At 47.1% G+C, this 19,962-nt stretch overlaps 1 protein-coding gene across 1 annotated transcript in view; it reads right to left on the reverse strand.

Moving 5' to 3' along the window:
- Window positions 1-19,962, reverse strand: part of HADH (hydroxyacyl-CoA dehydrogenase) — a 271,639-nt gene that overhangs the window by 176,661 nt on the left and 75,016 nt on the right. Inside the window, exons 2-3 of the mRNA XM_085641388.1 lie at window positions 11,080-11,208; window positions 1,984-2,141 (exon numbers count right to left, since the gene is read on the reverse strand). Of these exons, the coding sequence (XP_085497514.1) occupies window positions 1,984-2,141; window positions 11,080-11,208 (287 nt within the window). The remainder of the gene's footprint in view (window positions 1-1,983; window positions 2,142-11,079; window positions 11,209-19,962) is intronic.

Consider the following 19,962-nt stretch of genomic DNA (forward strand, 5'->3'; position numbering starts at 1 on the left):
AGAGGGAGGGAGGGCGGGTGGGAGGAGGCAGCACAGAGGGAGGGAGGGCGGGTGGGAGGAGGCAGCACAGCGGGAGGGAGGGCGGGTGGGAGGAGGCAGCACAGAGGGAGGGAGGGCGGGTGGGAGGAGGCAGCACAGAGGGAGGGAGGGCGGGTGGGAGGAGGCAGCACAGAGGGAGGGAGGGCGGGTGGGAGGAGGCAGCACAGAGGGAGGGAGGGCGGGTGGGAGGAGGCAGCACAGAGGGAGGGAGGGCGGGTGGGAGGAGGCAGCACAGAGGGAGGGAGGGCGGGTGGGAGGAGGCAGCACAGAGGGAGGGAGGGCGGGTGGGAGGAGGCAGCACAGAGGGAGGGAGGGCGGGTGGGAGGAGGCAGCACAGAGGGAGGGAGGGCGGGTGGGAGGAGGCAGCACAGAGGGAGGGAGGGCGGGTGGGAGGAGGCAGCACAGAGGGAGGGAGGGCGGGTGGGAGGAGGCAGCACAGAGGGAGGGAGGGCGGGTGGGAGGAGGCAGCACAGAGGGAGGGAGGGCGGGTGGGAGGAGGCAGCACAGAGGGAGGGAGGGCGGGTGGGAGGAGGCAGCACAGAGGGAGGGAGGGCGGGTGGGAGGAGGCAGCACAGAGGGAGGGAGGGCGGGTGGGAGGAGGCAGCACAGAGGGAGGGAGGGCGGGTGGGAGGAGGCAGCACAGAGGGAGGGAGGGCGGGTGGGAGGAGGCAGCACAGAGGGAGGGAGGGCGGGTGGGAGGAGGCAGCACAGAGGGAGGGAGGGCGGGTGGGAGGAGGCAGCACAGAGGGAGGGAGGGCGGGTGGGAGGAGGCAGCACAGAGGGAGGGAGGGCGGGTGGGAGGAGGCAGCACAGAGGGAGGGAGGGCTGGAGGCAGCACAGATGGAGGGCGGAGGAGGCAGCACAGAGGAAGGAAGGGAGGGAGGGCAGAGGATCTGCCAGCAAGCTGACAACAGAGTGTGGTTGGGAGGGGCATGAGGGCTGGAGCAAGCAAATGGATAGCAGAGAGTTAGCAGTGGAAGTAACAGAGGGGGAGGCAAGTATGCCTAAAAAGATACACTTTTGAACAGTATTTAAAAGACAAAGAAAAAGGTAACGCCTAAAATAATGTGCAGTGGAAGGACACAAGTAATGCATCCATGCTCCAAGGGAAGGACATGCACACAAAGAGGAAGGAAGCCTATGCAACTGATCACTAAAAAGCAAGGAAATGAGTGACAACGAAGCCTACCAACATTAAGCAATAGGTATCCTTTAAGTCCAGTGTTAGAAAACAAAAGGTCTCGAGGAGACAATGCATGCGCTATTTAGGAGAGCCCTAAAAAACACATGATAAAGAGCAGAAAGTCCTCTGCTGCCTTTCTTTGCCAACAGAAAATGCAAGGAAAGGGGTTCAGATGATCTACCATAGAATGCTGTAGGCATTTGCAAAGGCAAGAAATGGAGTGCCACCAAACTGATTTCCTCTTTCAAAGGGTGGCAGGTCCCAACCACAGAACAGTATCACAACAAACTTCGATTGAAGGCATGCTCCTTCTAGGGGAGAAATTTACATTTACTTTTTCTGTTGAATGTTTCACCTTCACGCCCCAGGTGACCTGAGGAGCTGGCGCTGGCTGAGGTCAAAGATAAAAATTCTACAAGACATCATTTGGAATATTAGTGAAAACGAAGGTGAGATAGGGTGGTCTTTAATTGGATTTTGCAGTAAAATCAACCCATTTCATCTACACTAATTTGTTATTTTCTAGCATCAATGTTATGAAACTTTAGGAGGGCAGGAAGCATAAAGGTAGAAGATTTATTCTCCTAAAGGTGTGTGGAACATCTTCACATCCACTGTGAACCATCTAGCATGTTGGGCGACACAAATTCAAGCTCTATTTGTCAACAGTGTTCACAGTAAAGAAATCCTAAACATTTTATAACTGAATACAACATAATGTTTTAAATGTATGGTTTGTGATATAAACAAACTGCACCTACTCGGGAGCAAACTTGTCCAGCGTCCTGAAGAGCTCGTTCTTCACAGTCAGGTTCTCTACAATTGCTTCAATGACTAGGTCTGTGCTGTGCACCACTGATGCAGGATCTGTGCTTGTCGTAAAATTGTTTAAGGTTTTCTGAATAAACTGAGCACCTGCCTGTAAAATGAAAGGAAGCAGGATTAAAGCGCAGATTTGTTGATGTCAAAAATTATTCCCCCGACAGCAGCCACAGACGCATCCCTAATTTTTATTCTCTGACATTTAGTTATCTTGTGTAAGCATTTGATTACTTGGCTTTTCTACACGGGTACCAAACACGTTTATTTACTAGTGATTACGCTATAATGTCTTAACAAGTCGAACCAACCCGCCAAACTGCTTTTGAATAAGATTGACCAAGAGATCATCCTTATTCTCATTTTTTAGGTCTCCCATTGCGACGCAGCGCATGCGCTGCTCGCCTTGGCGAGATCTATGGTTGTCGGTTTCTTGGCCGAAGGGGGACAGGACATGTGCACGCGTGCGGAAGACTGGACATGTGCACACGTACGTCTGACGGCTTAGCAGAAGAGACAGCAGATGTACGCGTATGGGGGACAGGAGATATGCACGCGTACGGCTCTGCTCGGTCGCTCCCTCTCTCCCTCCCGTTCTGCGCGCAAGCAGGACAAGAGATATGCACGCGTTCTGCTTGCGTTGTTAGCCCAACTCCTAGGCACTCGCTCCTTCCCTGTTTTTACCAAGTCCCTCTTGCTCTATTTTTTTTTTTTTTTTTTATCTTTTTATTGATAATTTTCACACAAATCAACGTACATTGGCATTGAGTAAGGCAACAGTTCAACCATTGGAGTGTGTACAGACATTCAGAGAGCAGCTTCACAATAACTTAACATAGCTGTTATGCGGGGCATCGCACTCGCCTTCCGTTGCATCCCGGAGTATACCAACAAGTCTCAATCCACCTGTTGGTCGTCGGTTTAGTATCAGTCACTTAAGTCCGACTCTGAGGTTTCACGTGGGGGTTCACATATATTCCCTCTATACGTATTCCACCCCCCCATACCTGAGCCCACTTTTTGGGACAGTCTCTATGGGTGTATACAGTTTTTTCCACGACCATTGTGGTATCCATATCCTTACACCACTGGGAAAGGTTAGGGGGCTGCCTGGATCCCCATCTTTGAGCTATGTTGCGCTTTGCCAATTGTAGTCCCAGCGTCACCCAGAGTTGCGCCGTGCGGCTAAGGTCTGTAGGTTCCCACACATTGAGGAGACACCTCCTCCGTTCCGGAAGCGTTGCGACTTTTGTCACCTGGGAGAGTGTGCGCAGGATCGCCCTCCAGTACTGGGCTATGATAGGGCATTCCCACAGAGTGTGGAAGAGACTGCCGTCCGCACCACATTGCCTAAGACAAAGCGGCGAGTCCGTCCGTTTAAGTTTATATAGAAGTGTGCGTGTATAATATGTGCGGCGCAGAATCTTTAATTGGACCAGCTTCAGCTTGGATGAAATCCTCACCTCCTTATGGGAGGAAAGTGCCGCCTGCCAGTCTGTCTCGTCAAATGCTCCCAGTTCTATCTCCCATTTAGCCTTAAGGGCTAGAAATGGATCTGGCTGATTATTTATCACCTTCCGATAGGTCAGGGACGTAGCCCTCTTAGTCAGATGCTCCATAAGGAGTCTATCCTACAGAGGCGAAGACTCCGCCAGCCGGGTCCCAGGCGAGATTACCGCCCGGAGTGCGTGCCTTATTTGCAAATAGCGAAAATTCTCGGTATCTGCCAGATCATACTCCGCTTGCAGGTGGGCAAACGTGACCATGTCCTCCTTTTTCCAGAGATCACCAACCCTTGATATTCCAATCAGATCCCATTTTTGAAACCCCTTGGTAGTACGCAGCACTCCCAACTGTTTCGAGTTCCAGAGCGGTGTGGCCTGAGTTATCCTCCCCTCCCAGCCAAGTGCACGCTGCGCCTCGAACCACACCCGCAGAGTATGCGCCGTCGGACCTGTAGGGGCGCGTTTCCGAGTGCGGTTATAGAGCGCCCCATAACCCCTCCAGTCCCCAGCAGCTGACGATCCATACGATAAGCCGGATCATTCTCCGGCGCGTGCAGCCATTGGTTGATTACCATAAGCTGTGAGGCCCAGTAGTATATCTTAATATTAGGGAGGGTGATACCTCCGTCTTACCATCCTCTGGTCAGTTTATGAAGCGCTATCCGTGGAGTCTTATCTTCCCACAGTAAACTAGTCATCTCTGCGTTTATAGCCGGAAAGGGCGTATTCTGGAGCAGGTATAGAAATCTGGGAAGCGCCATCATTTTAAAAAGAGCAGCGCGTCCCAGCAGTGTCAGAGGCAGGGAACGCCAGTGCTTAACATCGCGCCTAAATCGAACCAGGGGTTGAGTTAGATTTTCCGCAACAAATTTTGCTTTGTCCGCCATCACATATATTCCTAAGTACTTGAAACCTTCAGCTGCCACCCGAATTTCACACCCCCCGGGGAGCTGCGGCGGGGAGCCCTGGAGCACATACAGATAGGATTTTTCCCAGTTTATCATGTAGCCGGACACCCGCCCGTACGACGCACAGATGTCCAGGAGGCAGCGTATCGAGCGTGCCGGCGAGGCCAAATATAGAAGGACGTCGTCCGCATATAGAGAGATGCGGTCCTCCCATTCCGTCGTCCACTTTAGGCCACGGAGTACCGGGTCCTGTCGCACCCAGGCCGCCAGCGGCTCTAGAACCAGGGCAAAGAGAAGTGGGGAGAGGGGGCAGCCCTGTCGCGTCCCCCGCCCCAGTGGGAAGGCGCTAGAGATATGTCCATTTACGACCACCTGCGCCATAGGCCTGGTATATAAGAGTTGGATCCAAGCGCAGATCTTGGGGCCCAAGTGGCGAAGAACAGCAAAGAGGAAAGGCCATTCCACCAAGTCAAACGCCATCCGCGCGTCCAAGGAGAGAATGACCGCGTCCTCCTCTATCGAGGAGCGGTGCGCCAGGACGCCATGCAGCCGTCGCAGGTTAAGGGCTGTATTCCGGTTTGGCATAAACCCAGATTGATCCGGGTGTATAACAGTGGCGAGGTGTGGCTGTAGTCTCGTAGCCAAGACTTTTGCCAGGATCTTTGCCTCTGCGTTCAGGAGTGAGATCGGGCAATAGGAGGCGCACTCATGTGGTGGTTTATTAGGCTTGGGGATGGCTACTATGGTGGCCAGTCTCTGATCCTGGGATAGTATCCCGTTCTTCAAGCTATCCGTGTACATGCCCAATAGATGCGGTACGATGTAAGTTGCAGCTTTCTTATAGAATTCCACTGGAATTCCCCCTCTTGCTCTATTAACGGCCGCTGTGCACATGTTCACCTCGCTGGGCGTGGTAATGCATCCTTCTCGAGTCCCACAGCTATCCTCCCTAGCTAGAAAGGCGCAGTAAAGTGCGAAGTGCTGTACTTGTTAATGCATTGCTTAATACATTGTGAGGAGCCCGCATAAATCTCTCCGATCATGTACCAGAGATACAGGCGCGTCACTGCAATGTGGTAAATGATGGTGCCTTATGCAGTTTGTGCAAATGCTATACTGGGTACTTCACGCAGAGCCTTCGTTCTCATCTTCGATAACTTGCCCATTGAGAGTGGTGCTTACATGCATTGTCCTACAGGACCTTTAATACAGAGGGTATGGCTGGGTGTGTAGGGCCACGTTTACTTTCGCAAGCTCCGGTATGGCTAGCTCCATGAATTTTAGTAAGTGACTCGTAAGCTGAAGGTGCACACTGCACAGGTACTCATTAATTGCTGCCATGATTAACCTAACTCCCAGTCTATCAAAACATGCGCGTAGGTACTTCCTTCTAAGGTACAGTACAAGAGAACACAAGCAGATTACATGTTCTATGGATTCAGCACTATACCTAAACCCTCTGCAGAGGACACAGTGTTCTTCCATGATTGTAAAGTTTTAAGGGGTAGCATCATAAATCTCGTTCTCATACACTGGTTTCTCATAGATTGTTTCATATTTATAGCCAAATACGGCAGTGGAGACAATGAAGAATAAGATGTTAACAGTAGCTGTGCCCTTGTTAGCTTGGTAAAGGCCTCTTTCTTTTCCACGTGGAAGGTTTGACACTAATAGGGTACATTATAGCACTGATAAACACGGTGTATGCTCCCGGGACTGCTCCCCGTCCCAGGAGCATATACCGCGCTTTACCTTTTAAACATGCTCCCTCCCCTCCCTGCTTCACGTCCGGCTGCCGCACTTTATGCTTGGTAGGACTTTTAAATTAGCCAATTTCTCTTTAAGGGACTACACACCTTTCTTTAGTTTTGCACAACGCTGCTTCACGGCTTTCTTTTTTTAAAACACATTCTCTCCGCTTTACGACCAGCCGCACTACATGTCTGGTGAGTGATTGAAGTGATGTGCATGGCACGGATCGGTATTACCTGCAGATTCAGAAAATACATGGAGAACAATTTGCTGTAGAAATGTTATCACACACATTCCCACATTTAATGCGCTGGCGTGCGCCTTTGTTTTGCATGGCGAGGCACTCATGCATGCTCTCTAGGGTACGGATCTTACTCCAGTCCCGCTCAGTCACTGCCTGTAGACTAGCAACTGCAACCACTTCAAAAAGTGATATCAGTGCTTACACAGCCACACCCATATGCTCTATGCACCAAGGTCTTCTTGTCGCCTCCCTGTCCGTCTGTGGGTGTATGTATGTATACATACATATACACACACACATATATATACATACACACACGTGTATATATATATATATATATATATATATAAATCGCTGCTGCAGTTTCAGGAAGATGCATATCTCCCTCGTGCTTCTTAAGTTAAAAACACTAACTTTCAAAGCCAATAGCTCCAACTCTAAAAAATGCGAGGCCTATTGCATTGCAAATGCTTGTCTATTTTTAGTTTGGTTCAGTTGCGCATAAAGACACCATGCAATCGCTTCCACATGCCAAGGGGGGAGGGTTCTGAAAGTCATGTGAGTAGGCCTATCCACGGATACATTGTGAAATGGCATTTTCTTTGAATAAAGAACCAAGTTCATTGTGCAAAACTTAATCTATGTGTTCATAACTTGTATTACAGTGACTTGAAGTGACAATGAGGCAAACTTCGAATGTTGGGTCTGCGACTCAAGATACTTATTGCTATCCGAGTCACCTAGTATTTCAGTTAAGCACAGAGGATTCGAGTAGCTCATTTTGGGAGGAAGCCTCTTCTTCCAGGATAAACTTGTAGAAAAACTCCTAATGTATGTACACCTCAGAGCCCTCTGTGAAAGATTTAGGTTTACTGCGATTTGCCTCTTAAATGAGACCACTAGGTGACATGCAGAAGGATGTATAAATCTAGTTCAGTTATGAATCTTATGATGCAGTAGGTTGTGGGGTCCGTGGGAGACTCTTTTCTGCAGTCAGATAACGTTCCATTCCACAAAGTCTGCTTCGTTCGACTTATGATTGCAAGTACAAACTTAAAAGTGTTTTTGAGAGTATGCACGGCAGGCTGTGGCAAGTAAGAGTGCACAGGCTGTTAGGGAATTTGCATGGTTTGTTGTGCTCCTGTGGGCTCGAAAAATCCACTCGCTATGGCATACGGCGAGCCAGATTTAATCAGGATGATCTATTTTTAGGCCTACTCAGCCATTCTGGCAAGCTGACAACAGGTGCTCTGCTTGCTCACAAAGCAAATGAGCAATAAAGATGCCTTTAAATCTGGTTATCTGGTCACGTTTGCTCAGCTTTCAGAGACAGAGGTCAATAGTCAGTTTGTCTTCCTATATTACCTTTTCTTTCTGTAACTGAATTTAGAGGATTTTGTAACGTGAATTGTGTGACAATTGCGCTGTGCAAAGCATGTGAAACGAAAGTCTGTAAGATTTCAGGCTTTAAGGTGTTAAGAGTGTAAATACTGGATGAAGCTATTTTGGGAGGAAAGTTCTTTTTTTTTATAAAACAGTTTGGTAGGTCACTGAGAAATAGTGAGAACAAAAGAGGGGCTAGTAAGCATCCTTGCTAAAAGCCATTCGAGGTAGGAACCTTGTAGGTCAATCCTTTGACCCCCCCATCTGAACTCTATGCCATGTGGATGAATGTAGGGCGACTATTGGCCTTAAGAGAGCATCTGGAATCCCCATTTTCATTAATTTCCTCCACAGGGTAGGTCTATTGACCCTGTCGAAGGCTGTTGAGAAATGAACAAACATACTATAGACCAACTGTGACTTACTTATTACATACTTATTGATCATTGTTTGTAGAATTCCAAATATGTCACAGAGTGTTTCGACCGAAAACAGTCTTGGACCATCAGAACTTCACCACTGGTTAAGGCCCTGTCTTTTAGGTGATCCAAGATACTTGCCGCGAAAATTGTCCCGGTTGCATACAGGAGTGTGATTTGACAATAGTTATTGGGAGAAAGCCGGCAGCCTTTCCTCAGAAGAGAAAAGACGATACTTCCTGTCCATGAGTTAGGAATATGGCCAGTATCATAGCAGTAGAGGACGATAGGGGCTAGGAACTTACTCCATCATTCCAGATTGCTCTGAGGAACTTTTACTGGAACCTTGTATGGGACCCAGTGCTGCCGAATCTCTAGCCTTCTTTATGTAGATTCCATTTATGTCTCTGTGGGTGCGGTTATCTGCAGGTCAAGTTAGTTTTGAGGCTTCTGATTGATGAGTTCACTGCAATTGAGGGTAACCGGATTAGCATTATAGAGCTCAAGCAGATAATTTTCCAATCATTCTGAGAAACTGGAGAGAAATTAGGCGATTTTCTGCTTCAGATTGCTATAACAATAAGACACTAGAATTGCTTACTATTTTTGTACCAAGCTGCCAGATGTAAATGAACCCAATTTTTGTCCATTATTTCTTTGCTATTTTTATTCACGATTCTGTTCAATTTCCTCTGTAGGGTGAAGATTTCTTAAAGCCCTAGAATCAGAAAAGGCAATGAATTGCTGTTTTCTTGATGTGGAGGAGTTATACGAGACTGCCAACTTCTGTAGTGTGTGAACTACTAATGAAAGCGTTTGCTCAAAATTTAAAATTGGGTTGGGTGAACTGTTCAAGCATTTCAAATATATTTCACTAGTTATGAAGGCACATTTTTGTAATTCTGTGGTAGAAAAAGATTTATATAGGATCAAAACACTTTACTTGGTGATGCACAATTTTCAAATATTTTTTGCTGAAATCCAATTTCCAAACATTGTTTATGCGCTATATAGTTTTATCAGTAAAACTACATGTTAATGGGAACGTTTTGTGGCCATTTCAATGGAAACTGGGCTATATGTAAGTGCCAGTGCACTACCACATCATGATTTGGCAATATATTTATGAAAAGTGAGTTTTTAAACATGAACTGGGAAATATTCCTGCTCCTGCCCAGATGACAATGCTATTAGTGAACCAAGAGGCAAGTCAGAGATCACGTGTACCCTATAAGTGTGCTTAATTCTTCTTATAAATGGAGAAAACTTTTAGTCTAAAAAACAAAAATAGTTTTTTTTTTTTAACAGCAGAAATAGCAAGTGTGCATATTTGAAGGTGCTCGCTTATGTGATAATGAAGAAAAAGGCAGCTCCATAGACAAAATATTTGCCTAGGATCACACAATTTGATACCAGTTTACGGGTCAAGTACGTTACCGTGAGATTAAGTAGATTATTCAAATCACTAGACCTGTAGGTCTAGTAACATTTTTGTGATTTTTGAGCCCCGACTACATCTCAGACATGCAGCTAGGTGGAAAGAAAGATATTTCCACAGGATCTCAATTGCGTATTGGTTCCATGGCAGCCTTCTTTCTCTCGCCACTAAACTAGAATTTCCATTTGAGGATGCAGTTAGAGGCACAGTTGTGAGATTGTCAATCTACTGTCTGACAAGCCCTTCCTTCTCATGTAGCTTGTTACTACCGTGGGTGTAGATCTGGATTCATGTTAGGCATAAGATACTTTAGCAACAATGGTAAAACTTGTACTAGCACAAGAATGACATCTGGGGTCTGCGGTATTGCATGCTATACATGTTCCCGCCACATTTAAAGAATGCATCATGCCGTCTTGTCAATGGGAGCAAGCCGGGGGAACTGATCCTTCTAAATGCAAACTAATACTGCCTTTCAATTACGGACTAATTTACTATGAGATTAAGAAAAACGCCATGACAGGGTCCTTTTCCTATCTATTCAGGTACACAACAAGTGTAAAATATCAGTAAATTTGGATTTTCATTATTTGTACGAACAGTATTAGATGTTATAATGATTATTACTCTTTTGCATTTCAGTTATTTGCATTTTTGTTACAGAATTGTATTAGAATGCAAACAAATCTGCATCTCTAGGTATTACTTCTGTCCACACTTTTTTTCCTGTAATTATGCAAACAGGTTCAGTGTTGTGTCACTCGGGTGATAAAAACCAATCAGGGAGCAGGACACCTTCACTTAGTGGTGAGAACTCATGATGGCCTTGGGTTGGTGGGGTGTCTCCAGAATCACTTTTAAAACAAATGGCTTGGAAAGTGTGTTTATTTATGCATGTATTATATTTAACGTTGAATGGTTAAGGTTTCTCCACACAATATGCATTGCAAGCGTATTTTATAATCTGCTAGGCTCCGTGGAGATTATGACGTAGCACTGGAGATTACTATTCTCCTCCGTACAGTTCGATATTGGGCCCGAGAGAAAAAGAAATACATTTGCTCAGAGGATATTTGTTTCAAAACATTTTCACAGCCCTCCAGTTTCCATGTTATAATGACTGCTTGGTGCAGAGAGATTGTGTACAGACAGAGGTATTTTCAAATTAACAATTCAATTTAGCACATAATAAAAGCCTATAACTATAACCTAGAAATACTGAGCAGGAAAAAAATACAGTATCCTAATACATGTCCGCACCCCTTTACCCCATAAGCAAATCTGGTTTAAGTGACAGCTGTTGATTCCTAAAGCCGTTTCACTATACCAAATTTAAACCCACCCCACAAAACCGGCCACTAGGCTTTGTGTCAAACACCGGGCTGTCACCTCAGGCTTTTCTGCAAATTTCTTCTTGGCCAGCTTCTTAAGGCTGTCCTCAATCCCCTTCCTGGAGTTTTTCAGGATATCTTCCGTCTGGTCCACCAACACCACAGAGTGACCTGTGGCTGCAGCAGTCTGCAAGGAAATTTCAACACACCATGAGGGCGGGCAGAACTATGGAAATAAACAAACCAAAAACTCTAAACTTGTAAGGCCTGATTTAGAGGTTGGTGGACAGGTACGTCACAAACAGGCCGGAATTCCGTCCACCTTATACAAGTGCATTATATAACAATGTTGGGCAGGATATCAGTCACGTTTGCGATGGAGTACCCATCCTCGAAACTTTAAATTAGGGCCTTAATGTCTCAAAAAATCTATCTGCATCAAAGACTCTTTAGCAATTTCATAATTATCCAGTGCACAATCATAAAGACGAGGGTGAGACTTATGTGATCACTGTGACGAAGTACGCATTGGTACATATAAAGAGCGAACTTAGCTAGAAAGAAACAGGGCACTGTACGTTGCTTGAGGGAATATACAATTCACACATTACATTTCACATTTTTAGCCACAAGGAGACGGAGGGCCAGATGTAACTTTCTGCATTCGCAATATAGGTAATCGCAATTTTTTGCAATTCCCTAAATTGCAAATGCATTTCGCGAATCGCAATTTGCAATTCCCTAAATGCAATGTATGTAGCATTCGCTAAATACGGCTTTGCATTTAGGAATCGCAAATTACCATCAACTTCAAGTTGATGGAAATTTGCGAATCCTTTGAAAAATGCACAAAAATGCATTTTTCAAAGTGCCATGTGGTGCACACACGTCTTTAGGGCATGTGTGTGCCCCATATGTGCACACTTACCTTTTTTGGGGGGTGCATCACGGGGGCCTTAGGCCCCCTAGCATTCTTGGATTTGCATTCGCAAATTGCGATTACCAATTTGGTAATCACAAATTGCGAATGAATTTTCATTCATTCCTATAGGTCCATAGTAATGAATGAGAATGCATTCCCTAATAGCGAATCACAATTTGTGATTCGCTATTAGGGAATGTTAAGGAATAGCAAAATATTTTGCGATTCCTACATACATTGCATTTTGCGATTCCAAAATAGCGAATCTGTAAAATTAGCTATTTTCGAATCGCAAAAGCATTACTTGATACATCTGGCCCTATGTGACTTTCCCTGAATCACATGATGTTGAATCAAGTGCTGGGCTCAGGATTCAAACCTGGGACCCCAGGCTCCGAAGTTGGCAGCTCTAGTCACAAGGCCACATCTTCTCAGCATTAGTGGCTGCTATAAAGACAGGGAAACCAGTATGGACTTAACCCGGTGCATAGATCCTGTTATGTGCAGGTTGAAATATGCATTCATGCACCCAACACAAAAACTTTTAGAAGGAAATGATGGTTCCTAGTTATGGGAGACTATGCATATTTACTACAGAAATCAGCAGACAACTTGCCCAGAAGTACAGGCAAAGTAAAGGTCTGTGCCGTTTCCTATCAAACAACTGCCGCCAATCGCAAGCCACCCTCCAGAGCATGTCAAGGGGTACTATAGTCACACTTATATAAAGGCGTGACTACACTCTGAAAATAAATAGTCCAGCAGGGTCTAGATGGACGCAAAAGAAATTAAAGAGGAACGTCCTCAGTAGTCTCAAGATTAGAAACCAGAGGAAAAAAACAAATTACAGGGCATAAAAGAACAAAATTGAGATAATAGAGGGTGGTCAAACTCGTAAAAAAAAATAGCTATAGTAAATCAGCTAATCGTTTTCAAAAGGCTATCATTTTACTGTTTAATGGCCAGTTTACCCTTCCACATAGGGCATGTCAGGTGACGCGAATGATCTTTAACCTGCAGGGAAGATAAGGTCTAACACACAGCATAGTGCAACGAGGAATGCCTCATTCAGCTGAAAACTGTGCCAAGGAAGGCCTGTTTACTCCGCAGTGCCCTGGTCTTATCTTACTTAAGGGTTTTAGACCTTAATCAATTTAATCCTAAAGCTACCTTGAGTTGCGTTTGCTCTCAAGAAGTAGATTATTAACCTCTGAAAGAAGCAGTTACTTGAAACTCTAGAAAAAGAGACCTGCTTTCCTCAAAATTCAAGCTGATCACAAAACAGCAATCTCCAAGAAGACAGTTATGACCTGACTTCACCAACACAGGACAGATCGGATTAGTCAAGAGAAAGAACTAGTCACCGTCACTTAGAGGTTATGAACATTACAGGGGTTCGGATAAGACTCGCGATGATCCATAACCAACGATGGAATACATGACTACATATGCATCTGTCACTCACTTAACGGTCACTCACTCCATGCCCAATTAAAGCTACAGGCTTGTAGGGACATGACGAGCAGCAACTGCCAGTCATGCACAATATCAGCATTTGAAGCTATATATAAAATGCACCTGCAATTCATATGTTAATAGCTGTACCAAGGGAAGCAAGCCTGTACGTTGGCACATTGTATTTTATGCCTACTAAGCATTTTGTACAAAGTACATGTACGTGTAATTGTACCTAAAGTGTCCAGCAGCAGTTTCAATGTGCAAGGTAACACAAGCTAAATAAATAAACTTAGCACTTAAGCATGAACTAAAATATAAACCAAACACCGCCTTTAATAAAACAGTCCAGTGCGACCAGTGGAAAACTCCCACATAGTGCTGTCATGGTTACAAATCCGCGATATTTTCAATTACTGCTGAACAAGGTGAAATCAAAAAAGCATTATACAAAAAGGCTTTCCAGCTGCTTGCATAAGCAATGATAGCCAATGCATGCACAATAAGAAGTAAGTAAAACATCACAACCAGTGAGGTGAATCATTTTTAGTAAGCGATAGGACACAAATTCAGTCCCAGCAAGTGCACCTCCAACTTCATGCTTTCGAGGCTGATAAATTATTTTCACCGAGTTGTGGAACTAAAATTCAATAATTTAAAGTACCATCTTAAGGATTGTTGGAGTCCACGGAAAGGCGTGTTTTGGAGTCATCTGTTCTGTACAAATTTGAAATTATTTCCCATTTTCAGCTAATTGCAGGCCTCATAATGACAACAAATATTGTATTATAAATGAAACTTCCGAAACGGGGCAAGTAAAAACAGGCCAAATATCAAGCTTTCCTGAATGTGATCGCCAAATAGTACCAAAAAAAGCTTTAACAACCACTGATAAAGCAATTTCTTTTTGCTCTTGAATCTAAGATTTTTTTGACTTGAAGTAATATTTTATGAATAGTTAATTGTCTAACCAGGCCTTTTCTCATATCGTAAGGGTGACTGTGGATGTCCGGGGAATTAGTGCATTGTATTAAAAGACAACATATGCATATGGAACTTGAAGTTGTACGTTTAATTGTTGGATATCTGACTATTATCACCATTTCATTATACTATTATTATGCAGATTATTATCCTGTGCCCTTGCAGCTGCTCGTCCCCCCTCCAGCGTGGGTTCCCGCTTCCCACTTTCCCGCCTCCCGGCTGTGCAGCACTGGGAGCTGCTCAACTCTGTCCACCCAGACATCGCCTTCCTCCCTTCCTCATGGAAACCTGGATGAACTCCACTGCCGCCCTGGACATTGCCACCGCCATCCCGGACGGCTACAAGATCATCCACAAGGACCGTGTCAACAAACCAGGGGGAGGCACCGCCATCGTACACAAGAGCGCCCTCGGCTTCACCACCCACACAGACGACCTACGGCCAACACGGAGCACCTCCACTTCCAGACCAACCGGAAACCACCCTCCGTGGCACCTTCATCTACAGACCTCCCCCATCCCCCCCCCCGGACCATGCCCACCCTTCAGTGACTCCATCATTGACTTCATCAAACCCCACGCTCTTGCCTCCTAAGACTACATCCTCCTCGCCAACCTCAACATTTACCTGGACAATGCCAATGACAACAAGCATTTACAATGCAATGGTCTCGGCATTGGTAAAGTTAGAGCTATTGGCATTGCTCATGACATTATTTTTGTTTATGTTTTTGTTTTTAAAACATTTCAAGAAACGGCATTGTCATGAGCAATGCCAATAGCTCTAACTTTAACAATGTCGAGACCGTTGCATTGTAAATGCTTGTTACGAGCCCGGCCGGGGTGGAGACGGCTGCATTCTGCTGGGGCTGAACGGATACCATGTAATCAGCGCCGCATGGAGGGCGGCGCAATCGGCATTAAATAGACAAGCACTGACCGGGGAGGGGGGGTGGACTCGAGGCAGACCACAGCTAGAGCGTGCAAATACGGACTAGAAACAATTTTCAGAAAATGGTTCAATACACCATAGAAACAATTTGCAGAAAATGGTTCACTACAGCCTAGCAACAATTCTCAGAAAATGTAACATTAAAATAATAGTTCCGCGCCTGGTTCCTTTTCCCCCTCAAAGGTAATGAATCCGAAAAAAAAAAACCTCTGTTGCAGGCAATCACTACTCTGTCTCAGCGTTTAAAGGGGACAACGTTACAATCCATTTTTTTTAAATATAGGACACAGTTTCCAATGACGTTTCGAGAAGCCATTAACGCACTAGGCTTCCCTAGGCTGCGTGATCTCACCTGGTCCCTCTCGGAAGTGTAATTCATGCCTCCCTACCAAGGTCCCTTGAGTCACACTGGACACCGTCCCGTAAAACTGAGCATCAAAGTTAAAAGTCCTCAATCCTCACTCAACGTGAAATTCTAAAGAGCAGTGATCCCCACTGTTGCGGTGCTACCCTATGAAGGTTGACAGGATAACGTGGATTTGGGTCAGAAATTCATTGATCCGCAGGACACAAAAAAGCTACATTCACCTCAATAAGCAGACACAAGTATATAGAAAAGTGGCAAAAATTGTGATTTATGTCAGTGGTTTTCAGCTTGTTTCCGATTATTAAACTAGAGCCGGCAGTGCTCAGTGGTTCGCAGACTGCACTGTGATTGGCCCAATTCTCACTGAAATCCTCGAAAACTGCAGAGTTTGATCAGGCGTATCAGATAAGCGGAGCACTTTCATCGATTCAGGGAGCGGATATTTTATGTTTCCAGTTGAATCAGACTGATTTGCTCACCGCTAGTGAAGATGTAATCCTTATGCACTTTGTGTCACACAGCACAAACCTCACCTCTTCTGAACCGTCCCGGAGAGAAGGAAACTCGCACAGCAGGATGTATCGCTGTGCGACCCCAGCAGGCGGGGGTGTTGTCGCCACTGCAAGCTCTTTTGGAGGCAGGGGCCCTGCCGAAGGTCAGGCGGAACTGTTTCCCATCTGCGCTGTAGCCCTTTGCATAACACCAGAGCATAGACTGCCTGATGAGCCTGTCGAAGTGCTCCCTGCGGGGCTCGGGGTTGTCTCTTGGGGGGGGGGGGTGGGGGGGAAGCAAGGGGAGCGGCTCTAAGGCGCCCTTACAGGTTGGGACATCCTCCGTAGTCTCCCCACGCAGCAGCTCTTTGTTGTCGGTTGATGGCGGCGCTCCCCAGCAGACTAGGGGGGTGCTGCAGTGCTCGGTGCAACCTCGGTGCCCTTGTATTCCAACAGCTCGTGTCCGGGCAGTAACGTAGTATGTTGAGAAGGGAGAGGAATGGAGCGTTGGGCTTCACGAGAAAAGTGGAGCAGGAAATAAATAAATAAATAAAGTGAGCGCGGTGCCTAAAGCGTGCGCCGCGCTTATTTAAGTAAAGTAAAAAGTGGAGCGGGAAATAAAATAAAGGGCCTCTTCTGGTGGCAAGGGCGAGTGAGGTCCTGGCGAAGGCGCAGAGACCCGGTGGAAGTGCGGAAGCGAACGAGGGGTTGGAAGCGGGCGAGGTGAGGGCCAGGAACACCACCGCCTTTCTCCGAGGCAGAGCAGAAATGCCTCGGAGAAAGGCAGCATCGTTTTCGGATTCGGGAGCGTGTTTTGCTGTTGTCTCCTTCTTGAGACTTCTTGCAAAAAACACGCCCCCCGATCCGAAAAGGACGGGGCCTAATCTGAATGACTGACCTCTTCTCCAATGGCTGGCCAGCATTCAAGAGGCCAGCCAATGGAGAACAGGGGAGAAGAGGGGCGGGTTCAAGCCCATCTTCTCCAAGTCATTAAATCTCGGAGCGAGACTGCGCAAGCGCAGCCTTCGCAGCCGAGACCTAAAAACGCCTCGTTCCTGCTGGAAAACCTTGCCACCGGCGGACTCAAACAACAGGTCACCTCCCCAACCCACTCAGTGGGACACACGCTCTACCCCATCTTCACTGCCAGCGAGATCACCTTCAGCCACACCACGAAGCTCCAGTAGACCGACCAACTGCTATTTCCACTTCACCTTCACCAAACAAACCGTACACCACCACGCTCACCGTTACCCTGATAGAAGCTGGAACAAGGTCACCGAAGAACAGCTCACCACCTCCCTCAGCAAAACCCCTCCACCAACATCCACAGACGCCAACACCGCAGCACGCAACCTCCACGGATGGATCACCGACGGCGTCAACACTTTGGATCCCTAGAAGAAAGCCCCAAGCAAGCAACACTTCAAGAACGCCAGCTGGTACTCTCCCACCCTCCATGAGTACAGACGCACCCGTAGACAGTTCGAGAAGAGATGGAGGAGCAGCAATACCCCGGAAGACCACTCAGCCTTCAAGGCTGCTGCCAATGCACACTACCACCTCATCAGAACAACAAAAAAAGAGGCCCTACAAGAAAGGATCAACACCCGACGCTCAAAATAGTAAGGAACCTTTCTCCGTGGGCCAAAGACTTCGCCAGACCCAGCAAAGAGACAGCAGACATCCGCCCACCCAAGACCTCTGCAACAACCTTGGCACCTACTTCCACTGCAAGATCAAGGAGGTATACAACAGCATTGACAGCCTAGATACTGAAGACCCTCCCAACCCACCCGCAACCACCACACCTTACAACGCTGGACCACAACAGACCCTACTCAGCTGGACCCCCACTCACCACGGACGACACTCAAGATCATGAAGAGCATCCACACCAGAGCACCCTCTGACCCCTCCGCGCATCACATCTTCAACACAGCATGCACCACCATTGCCCCAGAACTCTGCCGCATCATCAACTGCTCCATAACCTCCGCCACCTTCCGGGAAGACTGGAAACATGCAGAAATCCTCCCCTTGCTGAAGAAACCCTCTGCCAACCCGATGGACCTCAAGAACTTCAGACCTATCTCTCTCCTCTCCTTCCAAGCCAAGGTCATCCAGAAGGCCATCAACGCCCAACTTTGAGTTCATTGAAGCAAACCAGATCCTGGACCTCTCCCAATCCAGCTTCCAAAGCAACCACAGCACCGAGACCACCCTCCTCACCGCCACAGAAGACATCTAAGCCCTCCTCGACCGAGGCGAAACTGCAGCCCTCGTCCTCTTCGACCTCTCGGCGCCTTTGATACCATCTCTCACCGCACCCTATGCACATGACTCCACGACGCCGGCATCCGTGACAAAGCCCTGGAATGGATCCGCTCCATCCTCATCAGCCGAACACAGAGTCAGACTGCATCCGTTCCTCTCGGAACCCACAGAGATCAGCAGCAGAGTACCTCAGGGCTCCTCACTGAGCCCCACGCCTTTCAACATTTTCATGGCTCTGCTTGCAGCCATCGTCCGAAACCCCAGACTCAAAATTGTCTCCTACGTCGACGACACACAGCTGATTCTGTACCTCACCAACTAACCCACAGTCACCAAGAACAACTTTCACGACGGGATGAAGGCTGTCACCGCCTGGATGAAGGACAGCTGCCTCAAGCTCACCTTGAAGAAAACCGAAGACCTCATCATGGTCTCCACCCCCTTCGCCTGGGATGACTCCTGGTGGCCCGCAGCACTTGAAACCCCGCAGCACTTAGAACCTCCCCCACACCCACAGACCACGCACAGAACCTCAGCATCATCCTGGACTCCTCGCTCACTATAAACCGGCAGATCAATGCTGTCTCATCATCCTGCTTTCACACTCTACGCCTGCTCCGAAAGATCTTCGAACGGATCCCCACAGAGTCCAGACAGATGGTACCCCACACACTCGTCGGCAGCAGAATAGACTCTGACAACGCACTCTATGCCAGCATCACCCAGAAACTCCTCAAGAAACTGCATAACATCCAGAATGCCTCCTCCAGACTCATCCTTAACATCCCCGCCGCAGCCACATCAGAGACCTCCACTGGCTCCCAGTCAACAAAAGAATCTCCTTCAAGCTCCTCACAAACGCCTACAAAGCCCTACACGACACTGGACCTGCGTACATTAACCACCGCCTCGCATTCCACACACCCACCAGAGACCTCCACTACGAACAACAGGCCCTGGCTACCATCCAACGTATCCGCAAGACCACAGCCGGAGGAAGATCCTTCTCTTACCTCGAAACAAAGACCTGGAACATCCTGCCTCTCCGAGAGCGGTATGCTGCGGACCCCGGGGGCTGATTTTCTGCACTTTCCGATTCTATGAAGGATCTCTAGCTTTCAAACTCGAGTGGATGATTTACACGTACGGACCTCACATTGGGAATTGCTCCATGATTAATCTGCCCAAACATAGAGTGTGTCACCTGCAATACTGACATTGTGACACCCGATATCTATATCCTGTCACACTTCTACGGGTCTGCACAGCTCAACTTAGACGCGCTATAGGCCGGTATCTACTCCTGGCCCCTATATCGCCTTTACCTTTCTGTCAACTTAGTTGGTTCTTTTCAAGTAACAAATACATCAAGTGAAGTTGCCCTATGTCTGGTGCTTCCATTTAAAGCCCTTCTTCCAAACCAACGGTTGTCAATATTGAATTTGTACCCTCACCGTATGACGTTGGACATGAAGTTATGTCTTGTAGTTGTT

Source organism: Triturus cristatus, chromosome 2_2 (assembly GCF_964204655.1).
Source record: "Triturus cristatus chromosome 2_2, aTriCri1.1, whole genome shotgun sequence".
In the NCBI taxonomy this organism is placed as follows: Eukaryota; Metazoa; Chordata; class Amphibia; order Caudata; family Salamandridae; genus Triturus; species Triturus cristatus.